The sequence below is a fragment of the Halyomorpha halys genome, unplaced genomic scaffold (assembly GCF_000696795.3).
Source record: "Halyomorpha halys isolate HHAL.00 unplaced genomic scaffold, Hhal_1.1 Scaffold493.1, whole genome shotgun sequence".
In the NCBI taxonomy this organism is placed as follows: domain Eukaryota; kingdom Metazoa; phylum Arthropoda; class Insecta; order Hemiptera; family Pentatomidae; genus Halyomorpha; species Halyomorpha halys.
Window position 1 is genome coordinate 253,441 of NW_027111379.1, and position 21,824 is coordinate 275,264.

Sequence of the window (21,824 nt, forward strand, 5' to 3'; positions counted from 1 at the left end):
TTTTAGTAAGCAGTTAAACGCATGTCTGATAACGCTTCAGCTGCTGCTACAGACTGCTGACTTTTTTACTTTACTATCGATACACTTGTATTCAGTCCTTTAACTGTTTACTAAGGGTTTTGCTCTGGATTGGTTGTCACCAGCCAACAATTTTTCGAACCACTGGCAACATAACAACACCATTCCCCGGTAATGTTTCTTCAAAATTCCGCTTATCTAAACTTTGAATTTCTAAAAAAAGTAAAAACAGATATTTCATGTGCAATGAGCCAGTCACAGGTAAATGTTCTATAATATTGCCTACAAAGCACTTTTGAGCAACCTAATTTCAATAATTTTCATATAATTGATCGAGGATTGTCCGGAGAGCGAATATTCCGCACCTGGTTTATTGGTCCGTGGACTCCCTGAGCTTAGGAACCACTGCTTTAAATGAATACGTTGTACCTCTCACGGATTTTACTTTCACTCGCCTATAAATGGAAATATAGGAAGAGGAAGTATTCCCATCTTGAATGATAAAGAAATTGTTGTTTTCTTTCCCCAGTCTTTTCCTACTTGATCAGAAAATAAATTTTACTCAAAGCTAGGATTTAAGTAAATATTGGTAATGATGCGCTTAAATTAAATATTATGCCTTTGTCAGTGATCAAAATTTCCCTCACAAGATTCCTTTAGTCCGAATCTGAAGTCGTGCTGTGAAATTTCTAAGGTTACATTCCTACATATCATCTGCGTTCACTAGTCTTTATGCTACGCATTACTATTGCAGAATATTTATATTCTGCAGTAGTTTCACTCCTGAAATACCTCTGAAGAAACACTCGCATTTTGTTGATCTGTTGAATTGAAAAATCTTAATTTATATGGCCGACATATCCTCAGGCTTATCATTTGAAATCGTGTTTCAGAAAATAATGGTTTCAATTTAGTTGTCAAGAAGCGAGTACACATTTTGATACATGACCGACAATGAACACTATAACGACTATGGGGAATATAAGTGAATCACATTTTTATTTTGAGCTATTATAATCAAGGACGAATGGTAAATGGGTTTGTTTACGAGAGCAAAGTAAAACGATTTGCTTTCCTATTTATACTCACTGTGTCATTTCTTGTACTACAGGTTTATTTATTCATATATTTTTTTAACCATTTAATTCACAGTTTTTAGGATAGCATGTTTCCAAAGAAAAAGTCACACGGAAAATGTTTGTTCTACTGTTGTCCTCATATTTCATATCTAAATATTATTTTTTGTAGGTCACTTTATTTATGGAATATTATGGATTGGACAGTTCTGGAAACGGCCATTCTCACTAAACGAACGTGCTCTATGCTCTATGACACTTAAAAATTATTTGATAAAAAAATCCCAGCGTATAATATCTCATCCTGAATTGACATTTATTTCCTTCTGGTCTCTCTATTTAACAGATCTGAACGAACTTTAGGATAGTGATTTCATCTATACACCTATTTACTGAAACTCATTTGGGCATATGCTTCGGAAATCTATGTGTCAGAAAAAAACAAAACAAAACACATTTCAATCAAAAGTCCAGCGTTAGACCACACGATCTCCACGGTACGTCGGTAACAGAACACTGCAACTTACAATTAATTACTGTGCAAGACCAAATTAAAACAGCGTTCTGGAAAAAAATTAGAAATCTCTTGTTTTACCTAAAACATTTTAGAACGACCTGTTCCGTTACAAATTCCTTGGTTGCAAAATCTTCGGACCAAAATATCGAGTAAAAAAGTAGTATAGGATAATTGTTAAAGTTATTTATTTAGTTTGGAATTCTACTAATTTCAATTTCTCCACTCTAAGGTAGTTTCTCCACAAGTCTATATCCTGCCATGTATGTGCAATATAACTCATATCGCTTTTACTTTTATATATTTAACACAGTTGTATATATTAATAAATAAATTTTAAAAAATTATAAACAACTATAATAATATAATATACTAAGATTAATCCGTTTTCATTAATTTTATATAATTTCTAATATTTTAAGAATAATTACCAGGTTAGAATTGGTTGGTATATTTTTTATTACATAGGATATTAAAATGTTCCATATTTTGAAAAAATAATGCCAATGGTTTTTGTTTATTTTTAAATTGCTATAAGTTGATAATGTGTATGAAAAGAGTATATAAAAGAGACAAAATATATTTCTAGTTGTATATTGATATTCTGAATATGTGAAATAAATCAGACTGCTAAATCATATGACATAATCTATAGATGTGTTATTAAGTCAAATAAAAAATCATAAATAGATAATATGTACAACTTTAAAAATTTATTATTATTTTCATATTATATATGTATTATATTATCACATTTTCACTCTACTTATGAAGCAGACTAAATGGTTAGTAATGGAATGCTATTAATAAATAATACTCAAAGTCTTATAACAGAATTTAAAAGATATTTTACTCATGTTAACGTCAAATCCTATTCTGACTTATTTTCTAAAGAAGTTGTACTTACCGTGGCTAATGGTCCCTTGTTCGGAAACCAACATCTGGAGGGGCGTCCTATCCTCCCGTAGGGACGGCCCGCGGCTGAGAGGAGCGACCCCGAACAGCCGATTCCTCGTCGACTGCCCCACGCGTAAATATTGCTTCGTCAAACCCATACTCAGCGCATACCTGTACAATAAAAAGAATATATTATTAATTGCAATTTTATACAGTTTAGCAATAATAGCCACTATTATGAGTACTATTGACTACATTATTATGATAAGAACAACAATTATATGATGTAAATAAATATAGTACTGTGCGCGCATCTCACTACTTTGACAAACCGAAATCGACGCTCGTTTCCAATCTGACAACTTCATTATTATTCAAAATGACAATACATTTTCCTTACTATATTTCTATTTATTTGTTGGTTAAAAAATTATTACTATGTTTTCGAGTCTTCATGGTCGTTATGACAATAGTTATACAGATATAACTAGATACCTGCAGGTTTTTCGAGGCAGAAAAATAAACAACCCAAAATGTGTAAAACTTTATATAAAACAGGCAAGTATTGTTAAAATCAACTTTATCATTTAATTTATAATATTAATACATAGAGAGCTTAAATAATCTTGTCTGATTCAAAGTAAATTCGCTAAATACTCACAAATAAGAAATAAGAAAGACCACATTTCAATGTGGAAAATGAAAAAAAAAAAAGTGTCCAATTATGCTTCAGTACCGATATAATATGCCTAAAACAATAACCTTAATAAGTTAAGGTTTGCCTAGGTCAAACCGGTCAGTTAGAAGATTTTTTGATTTTTCTTTTTTTTTTGGTTGGCTTTTCACACACAACCAAAAAGTTGCCTTTCCAAGCAACGTTGCATAATATACGCATTTTGGGTATATTGCGAAGTTTTTCATCTTTTTAATTTTCGAAAATAATTTTTCATTTATTAGAAAAAAAAAATTAAAACAAAAATAAAACAGAAAAAAATTAAAACAGGGTACCTTAAAACGTGTATTTCTGCTGAAAATTCAGAAAGGAATTTCTTTACGATCTCAATACTTTCCCTTATAATATACATTATAGACAAGCGAAAATAAAAACAGCTATTAAATTAGAAGCTGCTTAAATTTAATAATTTTAAATTTCTCGAAGAAGTTAAAAATAAGCAGATGCGTTAAATACTGCTTTACTCACTAGAGGTTTTTAAACGTAACTAATTGATTTCAAACTACGGTGAGACACGCTGTCTAACTGGAATGCAGTGTGAGATCAGGATGAAAATACTAGCTTTCATTATATTTGGCGTTATTATCACTGTGAAATTTTAACGTTATCGACGAATACTTAATCAATGTTTAAATAACTTAGCATTTGTTTTCCAATTAAAATTAGGGGTAATAAAGAACTTAATAATGGAGCTCTGCTATTCATTTTATTTTTTTATAGACTATAGTCGTCATATTTTTCCCGCTTTATCTCAGGAATGAACAATAGATAAAAAGTTAAAAAACATAAAATTTTTAGAGAAAAATCGTTTTATAATTATTGCACACAACTTAGTACCGTATATAATAGGTAAACACGCATGGAGGTCGAAACGATGAAAAGAAATACAAAATCGGTTAACTCGTTTGAGAGGTAACAGTAGTACAGACTTACACATCAGAAGTAAAAAAAAAAATTTGGAAAGTCATCGATTAAACTGATAATATTTTCCTAATCTAGCTGCGATAAGGACGTTGTCATTATCACTAAGGAAATTTCTTAAAATACAAATAAATCCAATGTTGTAAAGTGAATAAAGTTTATAACATTTTTAAAAAAAAGACTAAAATCACCAATTCTAAAATAGACCATTGAAGAGATTTTATATATATTCATAGATTTGTCAATGGAGATAAACTATAAAAAATATCTATGTAAAAATTAATAAAAACTTAAAGTTACCTTGAATTCTAGTAGAATTTTTTAATTTCGAACAAGGTCTGACGAGTTAATTTGAAGCAAGAACCATTGAGTACAAGGCCTTGCAGATTATAAATTCAAGCTACACTTATCGTTTCGCATTTAGAATTTCAAAGTTCATAACGAAAGTATCAAAATTAACATAATTCTTTGAACATTATCCAGTGTGTTTATACTGTCTGAACGCACTATCTATACAATTTTTATAAATCCCGGCTTAAAATAAAAATGAATTTAATATTTATTTTAACTTATTCTCGTTCGTATTTATATAATATATGTACATTATTATACATTTATATAATACTGCTATATACATTTATAATATAGTGGGAGTGGCTTGCTCAGTAAGGCACTGAATGTTTGAATAGGCAGTGGGAGATAAAAATTTTTCTGTTTCACTGTAGCCGTGAGGTATGGTTTAGGGAGCCCTTCGGGGTCGATTCGGACAAAATCACCACCTTGCACAACCATTGGTCTAATAACAATACTTCATTACAAAGTATTGCACTCCTCACCTTTGCAACCCTTCATGGGTTGTGACACTACAGATTTCATTTAGTAATTAAATAATTAATTATTTTTAATCGTTGAAAATAATAAGTAAAATATCTAATATAATTCTACACAAATGTCTTAAGTCATAGCACAATGTGATATACAATATAAGTCATACAAAAAATACGAATATGCTTACTATAAAAGCAATTACTTGCGGTCAACTCTTAAATTACTTTTACCTAAAAAATCAAATTCATAAATATCACTCAGACAATTCTAAAATCATATAATCTTTTGGTGTTGAATTTTTAACTACAACTACTTAAATTAAGCAAATTATGGTAATCAGTAAATTCTGTTGTTTGTTTTTCCCAAAGGGGGGGGGGGGGGGAGAGGCGCGTTGTTTACGCCCATGGAGTCCAGGTTTACGTCGAGGATAATAGGACTGTCCGCCATGCTAAACTGAACTAGAAAATGGTAATTGAAATGAAAATGGATATTGCACAAAGCTCGGATTTTTATTGTTAAATAATTGGTCATTAAAACTTGTATCAATTACTTGGCATTTGAATTACTGGCTAATGTCTAGGTCATTAAAAATAATTGCTTTTTTGGGTAATAATAGTCTTACGACTGCAAATCTCTCAGAAAGGAATATTGGATATAAACTGAAAGATATAGTGTACTAACTTTACTACATTGAAAAGTATTTTGGGCAAATATACCAGTGCTCTTGCTGGTTATAAAGTTTATTTTATTTTCGTTCTTTTGGATGTTAGAACCTAAATGGAAACATATTTATTTAAAAAAAAACTGGGGATATTTCACAAGTTTCTCTCATTATCCTACTTTCCAACTGGCACTGTGTGACATTTTAATGCTAATATAATTATTTTATAAAAGAAAAATCAGGTGCGGTGCGCAAAAACTCACTATCATACTTTGAGTTGAAATTAATCCTTGCTAGATTTTAAATGACAATTTCTTCAATATTCAAAATGGCAATTCTTTCCTTATTATTATCCAATTATATTTCAAGTAAAAAGAACTATTAATGTTCCTTGGTCGTTATGAAAATAGTCAAGAAGTGTGTACTTACGATTAGTCACATATTTGAGAAATGTCATTTTTATTCTGCGAACTTGAGTAGATTGGGAGTAGGACCGAGTGTATCGGATGCTCTGAATGATGGCCAGAAGAACGTGGAAATGGTCTTAGTTTTCTTTAAAAGGAATGGCTTTTTGAATAAGATTTAAACCAGAAAATCTGTTATACGTAATAAAAAATATAAAAGAAGTAATTATTTAATTTTTTTTTCGAAATTATTTAAAGAGAAAAATACATTGAAATAGAATTAAAAATATAAATGAAACAAATTATAAAGCACGAAACATGGGCGTTGATGACCTCAGGGTTTTACGCCTTAAAGCCCCAGACAACAACAACAACAACAACAATAGTCAAGAAGTAACCGTAGAAACATGAAAACATTTCTTTTTACCAGTATTTAATTATAAAATTCTTTCATATTTTTTTATTTATCTATTTTTTCGTACTAATAACAATATGAGATGGTTATTTTTTTTAACAAACAAAATTCAAGGTATTTTAGCGGGAGCGTTTCTCAAAATCCAGCATTTAATCCCTTTCAGACTATTTTAATAAAATAATTAAATTCATTTAATTTTTAAAAAACAATTAACACATTTATATGAAGAGTGTAATCAAAATCGTTGAAGATGATTTTAAGAAAATGGTAAAAACATGTAAAATCTGTGATATAAATTAGAATTTGAAGCGAAAATGTAACTGAAAAATAACTACTTCCAACATTAGACCTAAGAAATACTTTACCTTCAATAAAGGTGTGCAGTGATTTTATTTCAAGCAAAGAGCAATACAAGAACCAACCGATAAGCAAAGACAACCTGACTGAATATATCAACTGTACCTTAGTACTTATATACACCTTCAGGCTTTCTTCTTTTTGTAATTAACTTATCTCCTTCTGTCAGACCTTTAAATGAGTCAATTTATACGAGGGGTCTTCAGCAACATGAGGGCACCTCCATATTTCACTCAGATCGGATTACAAGTGAAAAAAAAAATTCTTTCTCATTTTGCTAAAAGCTTAGTATTGCTAGCTAAAAACCAACTCCACGTAATGGTACAAGTAGGATGTAGGACATCATCAAGAAATACTTTATAGTAGCCAAGATGTCCTACTATAACACTCATTAATATTCAATACTAAATGAAACTGGTATGTTGATGTGACAGTTACCGAGTTACAGGTCGGATATTTTTTTCCATTACATTATAGCATTTTCTTTTCTAACATAGCATCATAAAGTTGGGCGACAAAGGTACAGTTTTTCATATTTTATATTCCTAAACCTGGTATAAGTTTGCGCAATCTCTAGCAATAAAAATTTTTCCTTTAATTTTCAACTGTTTAGCGCACTTGCTCAGCCTCCACTGACTCGCTACCAGTGATGCGGCGAGAGGGATGCGCTGGGATCTTTTGAGCTCTGCTCTACCCCTCACACGTGGGGGATGGAGTGGGCTCAGGGATCCTCAGGTCGACTGTGTAAATATTGTATATATTATTTTATTTATTTATCATACAGATAGTTTGATTACGTTCATCTTGTCTATTCTTTTAAGATTTTTTTTTTTATTTTAGTATGTATGAGATCATTCATTACTATTAGTTATTCCCCACAACTGTGTATCAGATTGTAATATCTATCAATAAATAAATCTATCAATCAAATCAAATTTTTAACTAAGATCCTTACTTTCATTACTAAAAAAAAAATTTCTTCAATTTTTAAGCGGGATATACAATTTATTTTTTACATTTTAACACCGCAAATGAGGGTTACTTAGGTACACCCTTTTCATGGATTCCAACGATGTAAATATTGTTGTTCCATTGTCATTCGTTCTTTTCACTTCTTAGAAATTCAAGAAGGTTTAAGGACGTAAAAAAAAAGTTGTCTTCTTAACTTATTAGTCTAATTGAGGAAAATGTCGCAAATTTAACTTCTCGGTTTAAAACGCCCTCTTTTAATACCTTTTACAGACCAAATTGTCTGAAATATTAAATAAAAGAATAATAGAGTGCATAAAACACATCTTCTTGGTTGAAAAAATATTTATTTTTCAATGTGGGTCTTAGCCCAGAAACAGGAACAAATCATGGTTTTTTTTCTTGGCCTTAGTCAAGCTGTTCAAGCAACTTCTTCTTGAGTGTTGAGAAGTTTCGGAACGTCCTCCTAAATTCTTCTTGTAGACACGAGTTATTTTGTTACACTGCTTTCCAGTTAAACGAGTGAAAACATGGTTAATCTGAGTAAACAACTTTGTACCATAATCAATGGAAGAGAGCTAGCGTATGAAGTATCCCTTCCCCCATAAGTTCCCTATTTAAATTTGTATAACTTTCCTTTTTTTATTTACTAAATTTTTTTTGGTATCTCATTACTTCCGTAAATCCATCATAAATTGTTTATTTTTTCGTATTCTGATAAGAAGAAAACATAAACTTATTTCAGTTACTCGATTGGCATTGTTTGAAAATATTCTTAATGAACTAATTGTACTAGTTGAATGGCTATTGTGCAGCATGATTAATTAGCTCAGGAAAACCTATGAATGGACTTAACATGGTAGCGATGGGAAATGTCATTGAAATTAAATATAACTTTCAAAGTAATAATTAGCATAAAAACCACATGTAATGTAATATCCCTCTCGATCCAAACCCGATTGTTGACGCATGTGGAATTTTTATTTTTTTCATGGTAATAATAATTATCATATGATGTTGCTAAACATAACATTGAGTTAACTGAAAATTTTATCTGCCTGGCTCGTACCAATAAAAAAATATATCAAGGATTACATAGTTCATTTTCATTTTCAGTTAATCATTTCATCTTTCAAGGCCTTATAAATCGACGGTTAATAACGTGCCTGAGGATCTGCTAAGAATTAATAATGTTTTCAAGCCAACACTCGTAATTCCCAACGAGAATGGTTGCGGAGTAAACAAACCCGTAATGATCAGGCCAGTTCTTTATTTTTACAGAAAGCTATTATTAATTCTGCGAAACATATGATTTTTAGAACACCATTATTTTCCTACGATTTAAGACTGTAGTAATTAACAATACAGGTCTACAAAAATTAAATTTGATGATTTTGGCTGATACTTATGTTTTTGTGCGCTGAAACGTAATAAGTAACTGATGAAATGAAATGATTTTTTGCAACTCCATTATACATAAAGCCTTGGACTTTTGCACCATAAAATCATTTACTATAAAAATTTGAAGCTGCTTGTTTGGCTATAGCAATCATATTTTCAGTAAAACAATCATTAAAATATGATTGTTATGCTGTAATCATATTTTAATGATTATTATGCTGTAAAACTAGCGCAATATTGAATACATTTGTTTGATAGTGCAACATCAATATGTTATGGAAGATTACGTAATAAGTAATGTGAACATTACTCCCTTACCAGTAATGGCAACTTAAATTATTAATTCTAATAATATCCCCGAAACATAGGAGATGGCATAATTAAACAGCTGTCTTTAACACAATCTGATATTTCTTAATAAATCCCCATTCATATAACATATTTACTATAAATCGACTATTTACCAATTAATATCAACTACCTGCATGATAAGAAGAAATCTACAGATTGGCAAATCTTTCCTTATAAAATAAATAAAAGATAAGCAATATCTTAACTATGAAAATAATTAAAGGAGAGTAGCTTGTTTTTGTAACAATAATAAATAAGTCTTTGTTCATTTAATTGAATTTGAAACAGACGAACGCGTTGAGAACAGTTTATTGACAATCAAAAGCATGACATAACCTCTAAAGATAAAACTAAATTGTTCGTAATTGTCAGTTTCCAAAAAGTAACAAACTTCTATATGCGAAACGCAATGTTCCGGTTATACAAGACGTCCTGCCGTGACATACTGAATGTTGGTACAAGATGTATATTAGTATAGTTACATTAATCTTCCTTTGTATGCAGGATTTTCCTCAAAGATGTCAGAGTAATTTTTAGTATTCATATTAATACATCTCACGATAGCAATTAGATAATAAATGGTGTTATTGGTATGCTTGGCACATCATTGTCAAGTACGAGAATTATATGTTTATTTTTGAGAATCGATTGGATAATTATTTACTTTCACTTCTTCAAAAGATTTAATTGAAAATTACTTCTTTAAGTAAAGAAAAAGAACTACCCGCCCATTTAAAGGGGAAATTTTTCCCTCTTGGGGGAAATTCAGCGTTATACATGGTGTGAACGTAAGAACGTAGAAAATAATTTAAAATAGTACAATAGTAAACAATTTAAAAGAAACTAGAGGACACAGTCTAATTAAGTCGACACAACAAATTCAGGAGAATCTTGGAATTTATATCCAAAGGGTAAATTGAAGGTTGAATTTAAAAAAACAAAACAGAATTATACTAATAGATATAGAAATGTGGGAGAATTAGTTTTATTTTTAATATAGAGATTAGATATAATTTGTCAATTGAGAAATTTCCCACGACCCCGCTCAAACGATTATATTTGTAAACACAATATAGTGTAATAATGTGTTATTATTTCGAAAAATGAATGAAAGAATCAAAAATTAAAACATTAAAATATATATTACCTAGTATTAAAAATAAAATAAATGCTTCATTTATAGAGTTTCTAGTTAAAGAGTCGAATGATACTATAAATACATAATATCCAATAGTTTTATTTTGTAATATGTGCTTTAATATAAAATATCTAATACTGAAGATTGTCAGACAGTAGAGTTTCTTAGTAAAAAAAAAGTACAAGGATTCGTGAGTAGAATCGCTCGAAAATATAAAAGATGTACTAAATATCGATATTTATAGGTTAGAAAAAGCAAACATAGGAAGGAACTGATGCCAAAAAGTGTGGTGTATTATAACCTATACTTTAACTAAAGCGGGAAACAACTGACCGTGAAGGGAAAGAAATTTCCCTTCTTAAACGGTGGTTGATATTATTTCTTCAGCTCAAGAATTAATTTTCCCTGCTATTTTTGAAAGAATGGAAGTAAATAATTACCATCGTTTTACTTTACAAGTACAAAAGTTTAAGAAAATAAGAAATCTTAAAACTAAAAATGTAAAAGGGAACTTCCCTCTCCCACTTCCGATATCAAAATTCCATGATAAGAGCAGGCTTATTTATCTTACATTTATGAATAGTGAGTACAAAAGTCTTTAAAAAAAAATTTATATCAGGGAACATTTAATAATTAGCTAAAACTCGGGAGCCCTGATATAAAGGAACCGTGGTGGTTGATTGCCGATTCTCAGCTTTAGCTAATTTTACAATGTTTTTTAAAAGTATGCTATGTAGGAAAGCCGCTCATAAGACGTAGGATTCGTGTGTGGGAAGGGAAGGGTTCCCTATAAATTCTAGAATTCTAAAAATAGTTATCTAAAAAATTTCTACCGCTACAACCGATGAAGGGTCAGAGGTTCAGTACTTTGTCAGGAAGTTCTGTTACTATACAAATGCTAGTGCATTATGCATTATGCATCAAAATTGTTTTAAATTAAGAATAAAAAAAATTATAGTGAAGGAGAAATATTTTTCGAAAACTTTATAACTATTTCTTCTGACGTTTGAGCGTGATTCCGATTAAATCACCTCCTTGCACAAGCATTTGTATAGTAACAGTACTGAACCCCTGGTATCCTTGAGAATGGCCTGAGGGCCGAAACGTTGGAAAAATTTTAAAGAATAAAAGTTGTGAGGAAAAAAGGATCAAAATTGTTTTAAATTAAGAATAAACTAAACCACTCTCAAACAAGCATATATAAAATAATTAATCTAATTATTTTTATTTACTCCAAGTAATTTTGCATATCTTTTTCATTATTTTTATTTTATCCTTGCCTATTTTTAAAACTTTAAATGCAACAAAACTATTTTAGCATTGGAACCTATATTTAATTCTCCAGAAAGAAAAAACAGAAAATCACATTGAATTCCTTTGAAGAACATGCTATTGCAATAGGTGTGAATTCATTATAGCAAGTAGTTGGCATTAAAAATATTAGGTAACCACTTTAAAGATTGGAGTAATGGTCGGATACTCAGGCAGAGTAGCACTCTCTGCCGGCTCCTAGTGGCTACTATTATTTCCGCTTGCTCTTGATTGCGACTTAAATGAATCAGCCAAACGTGGCCGGGATTTTCAAGAGCAAAGAATCAAGATGTCCACCAATTCACTCATTTATATCTCATAGGACCATACTGCGCGTCCTCGAAGAAATTAATCTGCAGCACGCGAATTGTGTAACATGATATTTAACTACACGACATAGTTACGAAACTTTACACTAACAATTTTCATGAATTGGGGAGCAATTATATGCGAAATAATGTAACAAAGATCGTTCTTTATTGTATTATGTTGATGTTTATGATTTGAAAACTTTTGCAAGTTCTTATAGTACAAGAGCCGGGAAGACTATCAAGTATAGGTAGGGGGAATTAAAAATGACGTCTGTTTCAAAACCTTAAAAAACACTAATTTTTATTCGGAGCTCTATATCTTAAAAACTACCAACAACACTAGAAAACCTAAGAGCACATTATTTAAAGAAGAGTAAATTTGCTGAAATATTAGCTTTAAAAGAGCTATTTACATCCAATAGTTTTCGAGATACAGCTTTTTAAAATGCAAAATTTCTTAAAAATCTACTGAAAGATTAGTAGTTAGTTAATTTATTTTTAGAAACCCATATCTCAGGAACTATGTAACGTACAGATGTCTATTAGCACTCAAATTAGAGCTATTATAATGGACTATAAAGAAGTTTATCACCTTTACCTTCGTAGAAATAGTAGTTTTCATGATATATGCTAAAATAAATTGATTTACAGTTGTTCGGACAATGAGTTTGATTTATGAAAAGCATTATTTCAGAAATCATAAGACATACAGATATCAGCCAGCGCTCAAATTAAAGCTAGTTAAATTTACCATAAAATAGTTAATAGTTAATAATGTTTATCATTGTAGGAGTAGTAGTTTTTATAATATTTGACAAAATAAACTCACAAATCGTTAATTTATAGTTGTTCGTATAAAATGTTGGATTTTTGAAAAAATATATCTCTAGATCCATAAAACGCACATATTTCTGCTAACACTCAAAATAAAGGAAATTTAACTTACTATAAATTAGTTTAAGACATTTATCTTCGTAGGGGTTGTAGTTTTTATGATATTCACAGATGAATATAAATTTGGCAAATAAAAATTTGCCGGACAACTATAAATCAATTTATATTAGCAAATTTCATGTACACTATTACTCCTACGAAGATAAACATCATAAACCACTTTATAGCTCATCAAACTAGCTTTGAGTGCTAATAGACATCTGTACGTCAAATGGTTTTTGAGATATAGATTTTTTTAAATAAATTCACTAACTACTGATCTTTCAGTACGTTCCATACAACATTTTTATGATGTGTTGCTTTTTAAAAAAATATATCTCGAGAACTATTTAACGTAAATAACTGTTTTAGGGCTCATATTTTTAGCAAATTTGCTCATCTTTAAATGACTTTCTCTTAGGTTTTCTTGTGTTGTTCCTACTTTTTATGATATAGAGCTCCGAATGAAAACTTAATTTTTTTTATCGCTTTCAAACAGCCACCATTTTTTATTCCCCCTACCTATTCTTGGCAGGCTCATCAATTTTAGCTAGTAATTATACATAGGTTTCATTAAAGTAATCAAAAATTGGGATGCAATAACTGCATTTTTTCCCTTCTTGGGCTCTTATACTATTACAACAATCGATTAATACCCTTATCCCAAAGAGGATGATTTGACAGATTATTGTTATTTTCATAGATTAAGTGATCAATTTAAGGCCTCATCGAGACTGTTTGTTTCACGTGAACTAGTCAGAGCTATACATCTCAGCTGTCTCGGTCATTATTCCAAGCACGTGACTCCGTGGAAAGGTACTCAATACCGCAGATAGAACTCATCATAAATAATCGGTTACTATAAATATATACAGCCTCTAAAGATCCAGCAATCTTTATTACGCGAACCCTGTAGTCCTGAGATATGATGAAATATGTTGGAATGTTTGTGGCTACCTTTCCAGAATACATCCCTTATACCTCTAAAAAAATGGGGTTTTAATGACAACCATCAAGACAAAGTCCAAGTTCCAACTAAAAGCTTCTTCGGTGTATCCTCAAAAAGTGGCTAGCTAAAAATATGAACTAATCAACATGTGGCGGTTAAGAGGTTAAGGTTCTTAAGAGAACATTTTGGTGCTTTGCGCGCATCATACAACTTAATGTTGCAAGATGAAAATTTCACTATTAAATTTTTATTTTGCTGTTGAAAAAAACTTCCTATTTTAAAATTTCTTGGCAAGAGACTCACTTGGAATTCCTATACTAGACTGAAATGGCAAGAAACTTCTCGTAGATTCCGATTAATACAAAACCTACTTGACAAATGCTCTAAATGTCCCATTTACTACAAAAAAAACTCCTACACTATAATAATCAGACCTATTGGAACATACGGACTTGAGCTTTGGGGCATCTATCAAACTCTTATCCAATCCTTCCAATAAATACAAAATCCTCCATTAAATCCTTGATTATCCTTATTACGACATATGATGAGTTTAATCATCCATAACGATCTCAACATCCCATTCGTTACATATTTGGCCCAAAATACACAATTCTCCTTTCATTCAAAAATTCTTGCTCACTCGAACCACTTAGTTCTTAATATCTCGTTCTAAAACAATCCATGATAATCCTCCCAGGCGTCTGAAAAGAAGAAGGCCATGGGATCATCTAATTTAAAACCATGATGGAAGTGCCACTATTGGGTGGTTCCCTCCCAATGTTCTGAAACATTTATCACATTTACTTAATGTATTTTTTTTCATACAATTGTTAATTTCAATAAATAAATAAAAGGTTTCTCTAGATGTGAATAGTAAACAGCAAATTTGTTTCTTGTCGTTCCCAAAAATATAGTTTAACAAAATACAACAATTTCACGTAAATAAGACAGCGATTGAGGGAGATCGACTGTCTGAGTTTCAAGTCATCTGTTACCCCTGTTTATCCAGTTTTTTCCTTTTGTTTAGTTTCAAATTCTTTCGTGGTTGATATTTATACATTTTGTGTTGCTGTTAACAAAGTGGAATGGCAAATTATTTCCAATATATAAAACTAAAGGCACTTTAAAAGAAGATTTTTTATTAACTATTTCAATAAGAATAAGACCATGCTGATTTTAAAGATCACTTGATTGGACGTCTATTTACCGAATTTAACCAAAATGTAAACCTAAAAATTCCAAAGAATCTGAAAAACCTATTCTATAAATTTGCTCTTCCGATAAATCAATTTGCCATAAAAGTTAAAGTAACATTCCTAACGTAAACCCATCTTAAATATATAATTTCAGTTTAATACAACTCTTCATTTTTTAGATAGGCTCTTCACACACGAACATACCATTTTGCGAGACTAGGTTTGTTTAAGAAAGCCCCCTCAAACATATTGCGTCACAGTTCAATGTGTATGAGTTCTAGTGGCAAAGAAATGAAACAGAACAGTACCCATTGAACAAGTGTACAGAGACCATTAGAGAGATAACGAACACATTGAAGAATGAACACAGGCTATCTAAGGTAACTCCATTTTGCGTGTAGTCAACTATCACTCAGGATGAGTGAATAGTTTAATCATCACAGCCAGGCAGGGAACGAAATCAGGATGAGAGGACCAAGCATAACATAAGAGCTACTTTTCAACCTGCACAGAAGATCTCAATATTTGAAAACCCAATCAAGTAAGTTCTAATGCTATCCACTATTGCTTGTAATCAATAATCAAAATTAAATACTAACATCATTACTAATACTAATTTAACAACCTTTGGTTAAAGCATATAACTAATTGTTTTATAATTAATTTCAAGAATAGAGGTTTACCCTTATTAAAGCATGATTCACCATGCATCTCATTATTTAAATCCCTCAAATACAGTCCAGTCCAGTAAAAATTCAGAAATTTTATAAAAATCAATCACAGATTTGATGATTAATCTCAGACTGTGGTGATTGAATAAGCATATTTAGACTCATGTGACCTCAAAACATGTATTTTTTCTTGAAATTTTCTTGATTGCAATACTTCCCTTACTGTATATACCTTATGTAGGTTAGTGAAAGAAAATTTAAAAAAAAAAATACTTAAGAACTGTATAAAACAATCCCATTTTTAGAATTCGACGGAATAACTAAAGCATAATGATAAGTAATTGATAAAAACAGTACATAAAATTATCAAGTAACTTCAGTGAAAGTTGATATTTATAAATATACATATATATTTACTTATATGCTGTTTTGCTAATATTATATTTTGCTGTTACTAAATTTGGGAATATATTATATATAGGCTGAATCAACAGAATTGAAAGTTTGATATCAAGTCAAAATCAAACTTATCTGGACACATTATTGTTTTTGTTATGTTAAAAATTTTATTTTATGAAAAAATGTATACATTTTGAGTTATGCACCAATAATGATTAATTTTGATCATAACTTTTTTTCTACTGGTTAAATCCCGAATTTCAACAGCAAGAATCTCCCAGGACGATACCGAAAATGTTGAAAAATAACAGGGTGTAAATCGGTAAGGAACTACTGAATATCTTAGATAAGAAACAAACCAACATTACATTTTTATTTATGTACATTATATCGTCGGATTCACCACATCTATATCTTTTTTGATGTATTCTAGTTTCTTTTGCTAAGTATGTGCATTTTTTGTTTTCATTTTGATACCTCAATTTAAGTAGATAGATAGATATGATTTTATTTGTGAAAGACAAAATCTTTTACAAATTCATAACACAATATACAATTATAAAACAAAACCTGAGTCTAGTACTCCATTACAAAAACAATAAACAAAAAAAGATTGGATAATACACAACTATTAACATAATATTCATTGCTCCATTATATTTAACTTAAAATAATAAGAATTCTTTTAAATAAACGAAAGCGTGATATAAATGAGGATATTAATTGGCTTCGAGAATTATTTACATAATAGAATTTATATATATTTATATACCTCAATTTAAGTATAATTGTTATATTATTAAATACAATTGATTTCCTTTTAGTAGGTTTAGGATATTATCAATTTATTCTCTTGAATCCTATCCTTTGATGCTTCCTCACTGCAATGTGGAATTGTATTATTCATAAAAGCTCGATGCCACATTTATTATTAGCGGTTTCCATTACACATAATTGATTTTAAAAGGAATCCTACCATACTAATCGTTATGTCATTGCACAATAGTCATAAGACATTGTATAATATGTTGTGTCAATACAAATAGAACTTTGGATTCCGCATCTTAGCCATTGTGACCCATATCTGCACTAATGTGCCCACGCGCCATTAACCCCGTTATCATATGAGAACAAAGGTGTTATCAAGTAGTATGCGCACTTTTATCTGATGGTGTAGCGATCACTAAATCACTCTAGGGGACATCTTGCGCAAATCCACCTTCTATCAGTAACAAATGATCTTCAGCTGGTCTTTTGTGTCAGAGTACCATATAAGTTGTAAGCTATTATTGTCTCTGGCTTTCGCTTGAGGAAAATTTATGAATTTTCCCTATTGAGAATGTTTATAAACGGTGCTTTAGAATTGATTTCTGATAAAGAATGTGATATGAAGGAAATATTTAAATTTTCAAATATTGAATATTAAAACTTCTCGTGATTTAAATAATATGCAGGGTGTTTCAAATTTATTTAACACAGTTAACATCCATATCAAATTTTATTCAAAGTAATTACCTTCAACATTAAGACAGGCTCAGTATCTTGTTCCTACAGTAGTAGTGGCTTGGGGGGGGGGGGGGGGACTAGTCCTTTTTCCAACCCCTGATGGCTACTTTGAAGATGCCGTTGTATACTAACCAAGGTTGGAGTGTCAAAATACATTTCTCGGGTACACCGAGAAAAAAAATATTAGTTGCTTCAGATGGGAATCGAACCCACTCAGACCCACGCCCCAACGCGCACGGCCGTCGCATCTCTTTTGTTTGGGGTAACATTAATCAAAAAGCCTATGATAGCCTGGAAATTAATTATGATAGCCCTAATTCTTTACAGAGAAGAATAATTGTAACGATTACACATATTCAGTGACGCTTGGCAACAGCTACTGTAGAAGAAAGATCCCGGACCTGTCTTTAAGTAATTACTTTGAACAACATATAATATGAATATTGATGTTCATATTTTATTAATAAAGTAGTTGGAACACATTTTAATTTATTTATTATAACCTAAATAATTCATAACAATGGAAAATCTTTAGACGTGAATATCTCCTAAACAAAGCGTTAACGGATTTTCAACACATACCATTGGTTTGACTTATCGCCATCTAATATCAAAATAATATATCCTTAGTTATATGCCTCAAAACCTCAACACACTATGCTACTGGAATTCTTATGTCCCGGAATTGTTATAGTTCTTAATAAAAATTATTACAAATAAAAATGTAGGAAATTTACAATTTAGATTACATTTTTTTCAAGGTATCCATGTCTAAAGCACTAGATATTTCAAGGTTATTAAACAATATTGGATGCAGAATGAGCTGTATATCTACTTAAAAAAAAAATTTAATTTTCACTTTTACTAACTGATAAATGGAATACATTGGGTAGTAATATGGTCGTATAAAATTTGGAATTCAAGTTTCGACTTTTTGAGGTCTGCTGAATCAAAAAAAAAATGTCTAAAAAATTAGTTTAACGATTCCAATAAAACTCAGTGAATTAATGTAAAATTGTGTGATCTTTAATACCGATAAGTCTTATTCTCATTGAAATAGTTTGAAACTTAAATAAATTTAATTTTGTTTATTTGAAATATATAACTAGTTCTCATTGTTAGCTATAATAAAAAATGGATAAATATAAAATATTAAAGAAGAAGATGAATAATTACAGGAGAAATAGGGAAAGGAGTTCGAATCAGAAAAAAATCTCTTTTCATCGCATTCATATGTACACAGCTTCATTATATTTAGTCAATATTTATATTTAGTCAAACCGTTGTATTCTTGGCAAGAACAAAGTTGATATCCATTATTTTCGCTTCAATAAACCTGGAAAAAGACGATTTTGTATGATACATAATAAAGTGAAAGTTTATTGCGTGGTGCGTGCGTCCCACAAGATTTTTCTGTTTTTATCGTTGAATTCTCAAAAATCGAACAAACTTAGTTCTCATTGACTATGACTTTCTCGTATTAAAAAACTCTCGAGAAAATCTATAACCCGCCTAATCCTATAGGAATGGCTGGTGTACTGTGTGGGATAGACTACGCAATTAAAAAAGTAATTACAGTGTGTGCCATGTTTGGATATGGCGTTGCAAGTATACGGTAGCCAGCCATACGTAATTCCTTGCAATCTTATAGCAATTGCCAAGGGCACATGGTCCTACTTTTCCATAAGTTCAGCTACTCAATTGAGCCACGAGATTTTAGTGTCTCTATATCCATCAATATATATCGTTAACTATACTACAGAAAAGGTGTGATGACATTACAAAATTAAGGCTAGGGTCGTGGTTTTAAACTCTTATGAATTCCCTCCTACGGTTCTTAGATTTTTATATAGTGGAGTCTAGGATCAATTGACGATCTGTCATAAATACCTTATATATAGATATATCAAGATATCGATGAGTGGTCGTATAACTTATAGATATTATAAAATTGATATAAGATGAAAGGTTAATAGCATGCTAATGATTTCCACAGGTTAATTAATCTCTATGAAGTTGATTTTTCACTAAGATGATTTATGGTCCAGAATTAAAAATCCAACAAGGAAAATATTATTTTAGCAAATGTAGCTTCAATCAAACATTTGTATTATTTCTTTGATATAAAATACCATTAATACTCAAAGTATAATCCATTGTTACCTACCGTCATTAGCCATTTGCTAGCCAATTGCTCTATCTCACGCTGATACCATTCTTTGGGATGGCTGCCAAGGAACTCTTGGACCGCAATTTCAACTTCCACAAAATTATCAAATTTTGTCCCTTAAAGGAAATAAGGTATGGATCGAAACAAGTAGTAACTTGATGGTGCGAGGTCTGCACTATACAGTTAATATAAGATCCGGGAAGAAAAAAAAGGCAGTTATCTCACCCCAATTTTTGATTTCTTTAATGAAAACTATGTATAATTACTAATCAAAATTGATGAGTCTGCCAGATATAGGTAGGGGGAATAAAAAATGGCGGTTGTTTTAAAACCTTAAAAAACATTAATTTTTCATTCGGAGCTCTATATCTTAAAAACTTACAACACTAGAAATTCTAAGAGAACATTATTTAGAGAAGAGTAAATTTGCTGAAATATTAGCCCTAAAAGAGCTATTTACGTCCAATAATTCTCGAGACATAGCTTTTCAAAAAGAAAAATTTCTTAAAAATCTACTGAAAGATTAGTAGTTAGTTAATTTATTTTGAGAAATCTATATCTCAGGAACTATGTGACGTTCAGATGTCTATTAGAACTCAAATTAAAGCTAGTTTAATGGACTATAAAGAAGTTTATGATCTTTACCTTCGTAGGAATAGTAGTTTTCATGATATTTCCTAAAATATATTGATTTATAGTTGTTCAGACAATAAGTTTGATTTATGAAAAACTTCATTTCAGAAATCATTGGACGTACAAATGTCTGCCAGCGCTCAAATTCAAGCTAGTAAAATTTACTACAAAATAGTTAATTATGTTTATCTTTGTATGAGTAGTAGATTTTATGATATTTGACAAAATAAACTCACAACATGTTAATTTATAATTGTTCATATAAAATGCTGGATTTTTGGAAAAATATATTTCTAGATCCATAAAACGCACATATGTCTGCCAACTTGTCAAAATAAAGGAAATTTAACTTTCTATAAAGTAGTTTATGACACTTATCTTCGTAGGGGTAGTAGTTTTTATGATATTCACACATGAATATCAATTTGGCTAATGAAAATTTGTCCGAAAAATTATAAATCAATTTATTTTATTTTATTTTTATTATTTTATCAATTTATTTATTCAAATTTCATGTAAACTAATACTCCTACGAAGATAAACATTAAACTACTTTATAGCTCATTAAACTAGCTTTAATTGGAGTGCTATAAGACATCTGTACGTCAAATGGTTCCTGAGATATAGATTTCTCAAAATAAATTCACTAACTACTGATCTTTAAGTACGTCCCATACAACATTTTTCCGAAACGTTGCTTTTTAAAAAGCTATACCTCGAAAAATATTTAATGTAAATAACTCTATTAGGGCTCATATTTTAGCAAATTTACTATTCTTTAAATGACGTTCTCTTAGGTTTTCTTGAGTTGTTCCTACTTTTTAAGATATAGAGCTCCGAATGAAAAAAACATTTTTTATTGCTTTGAAACAGCCGCCATTTTTTATTCCCCCTACCTATACTTGGCAGACTCATCAATTTTGGCTAGTAATTATACATAGTTTTCATTAATGTAATCAAGAATTGGGGTGAGATAACTGCCTTTGTTCTCCTCTTGGGCTCTTGTACTAAGTGGAGGAGGCAGGAGTTCGATCCCATGAAGTCCTTTAAATTATTTTT

At 30.4% G+C, this 21,824-nt stretch overlaps 1 protein-coding gene across 2 annotated transcripts in view; it reads right to left on the reverse strand.

Annotated features, from left to right (window-relative positions):
• The window catches only part of dsb (debris buster), a 409,190-nt gene that overhangs the window by 217,109 nt on the left and 170,257 nt on the right, over positions 1 to 21,824 (reverse strand). For both annotated transcript variants that reach the window (XM_014425044.3, XM_014425043.3), the window contains exon 2: positions 2,516 to 2,676. In XM_014425044.3, coding sequence (XP_014280530.1) covers positions 2,516 to 2,663 — 148 coding nt within the window. In that variant the 5' untranslated portion in view covers positions 2,664 to 2,676. The remainder of the gene's footprint in view (positions 1 to 2,515; positions 2,677 to 21,824) is intronic.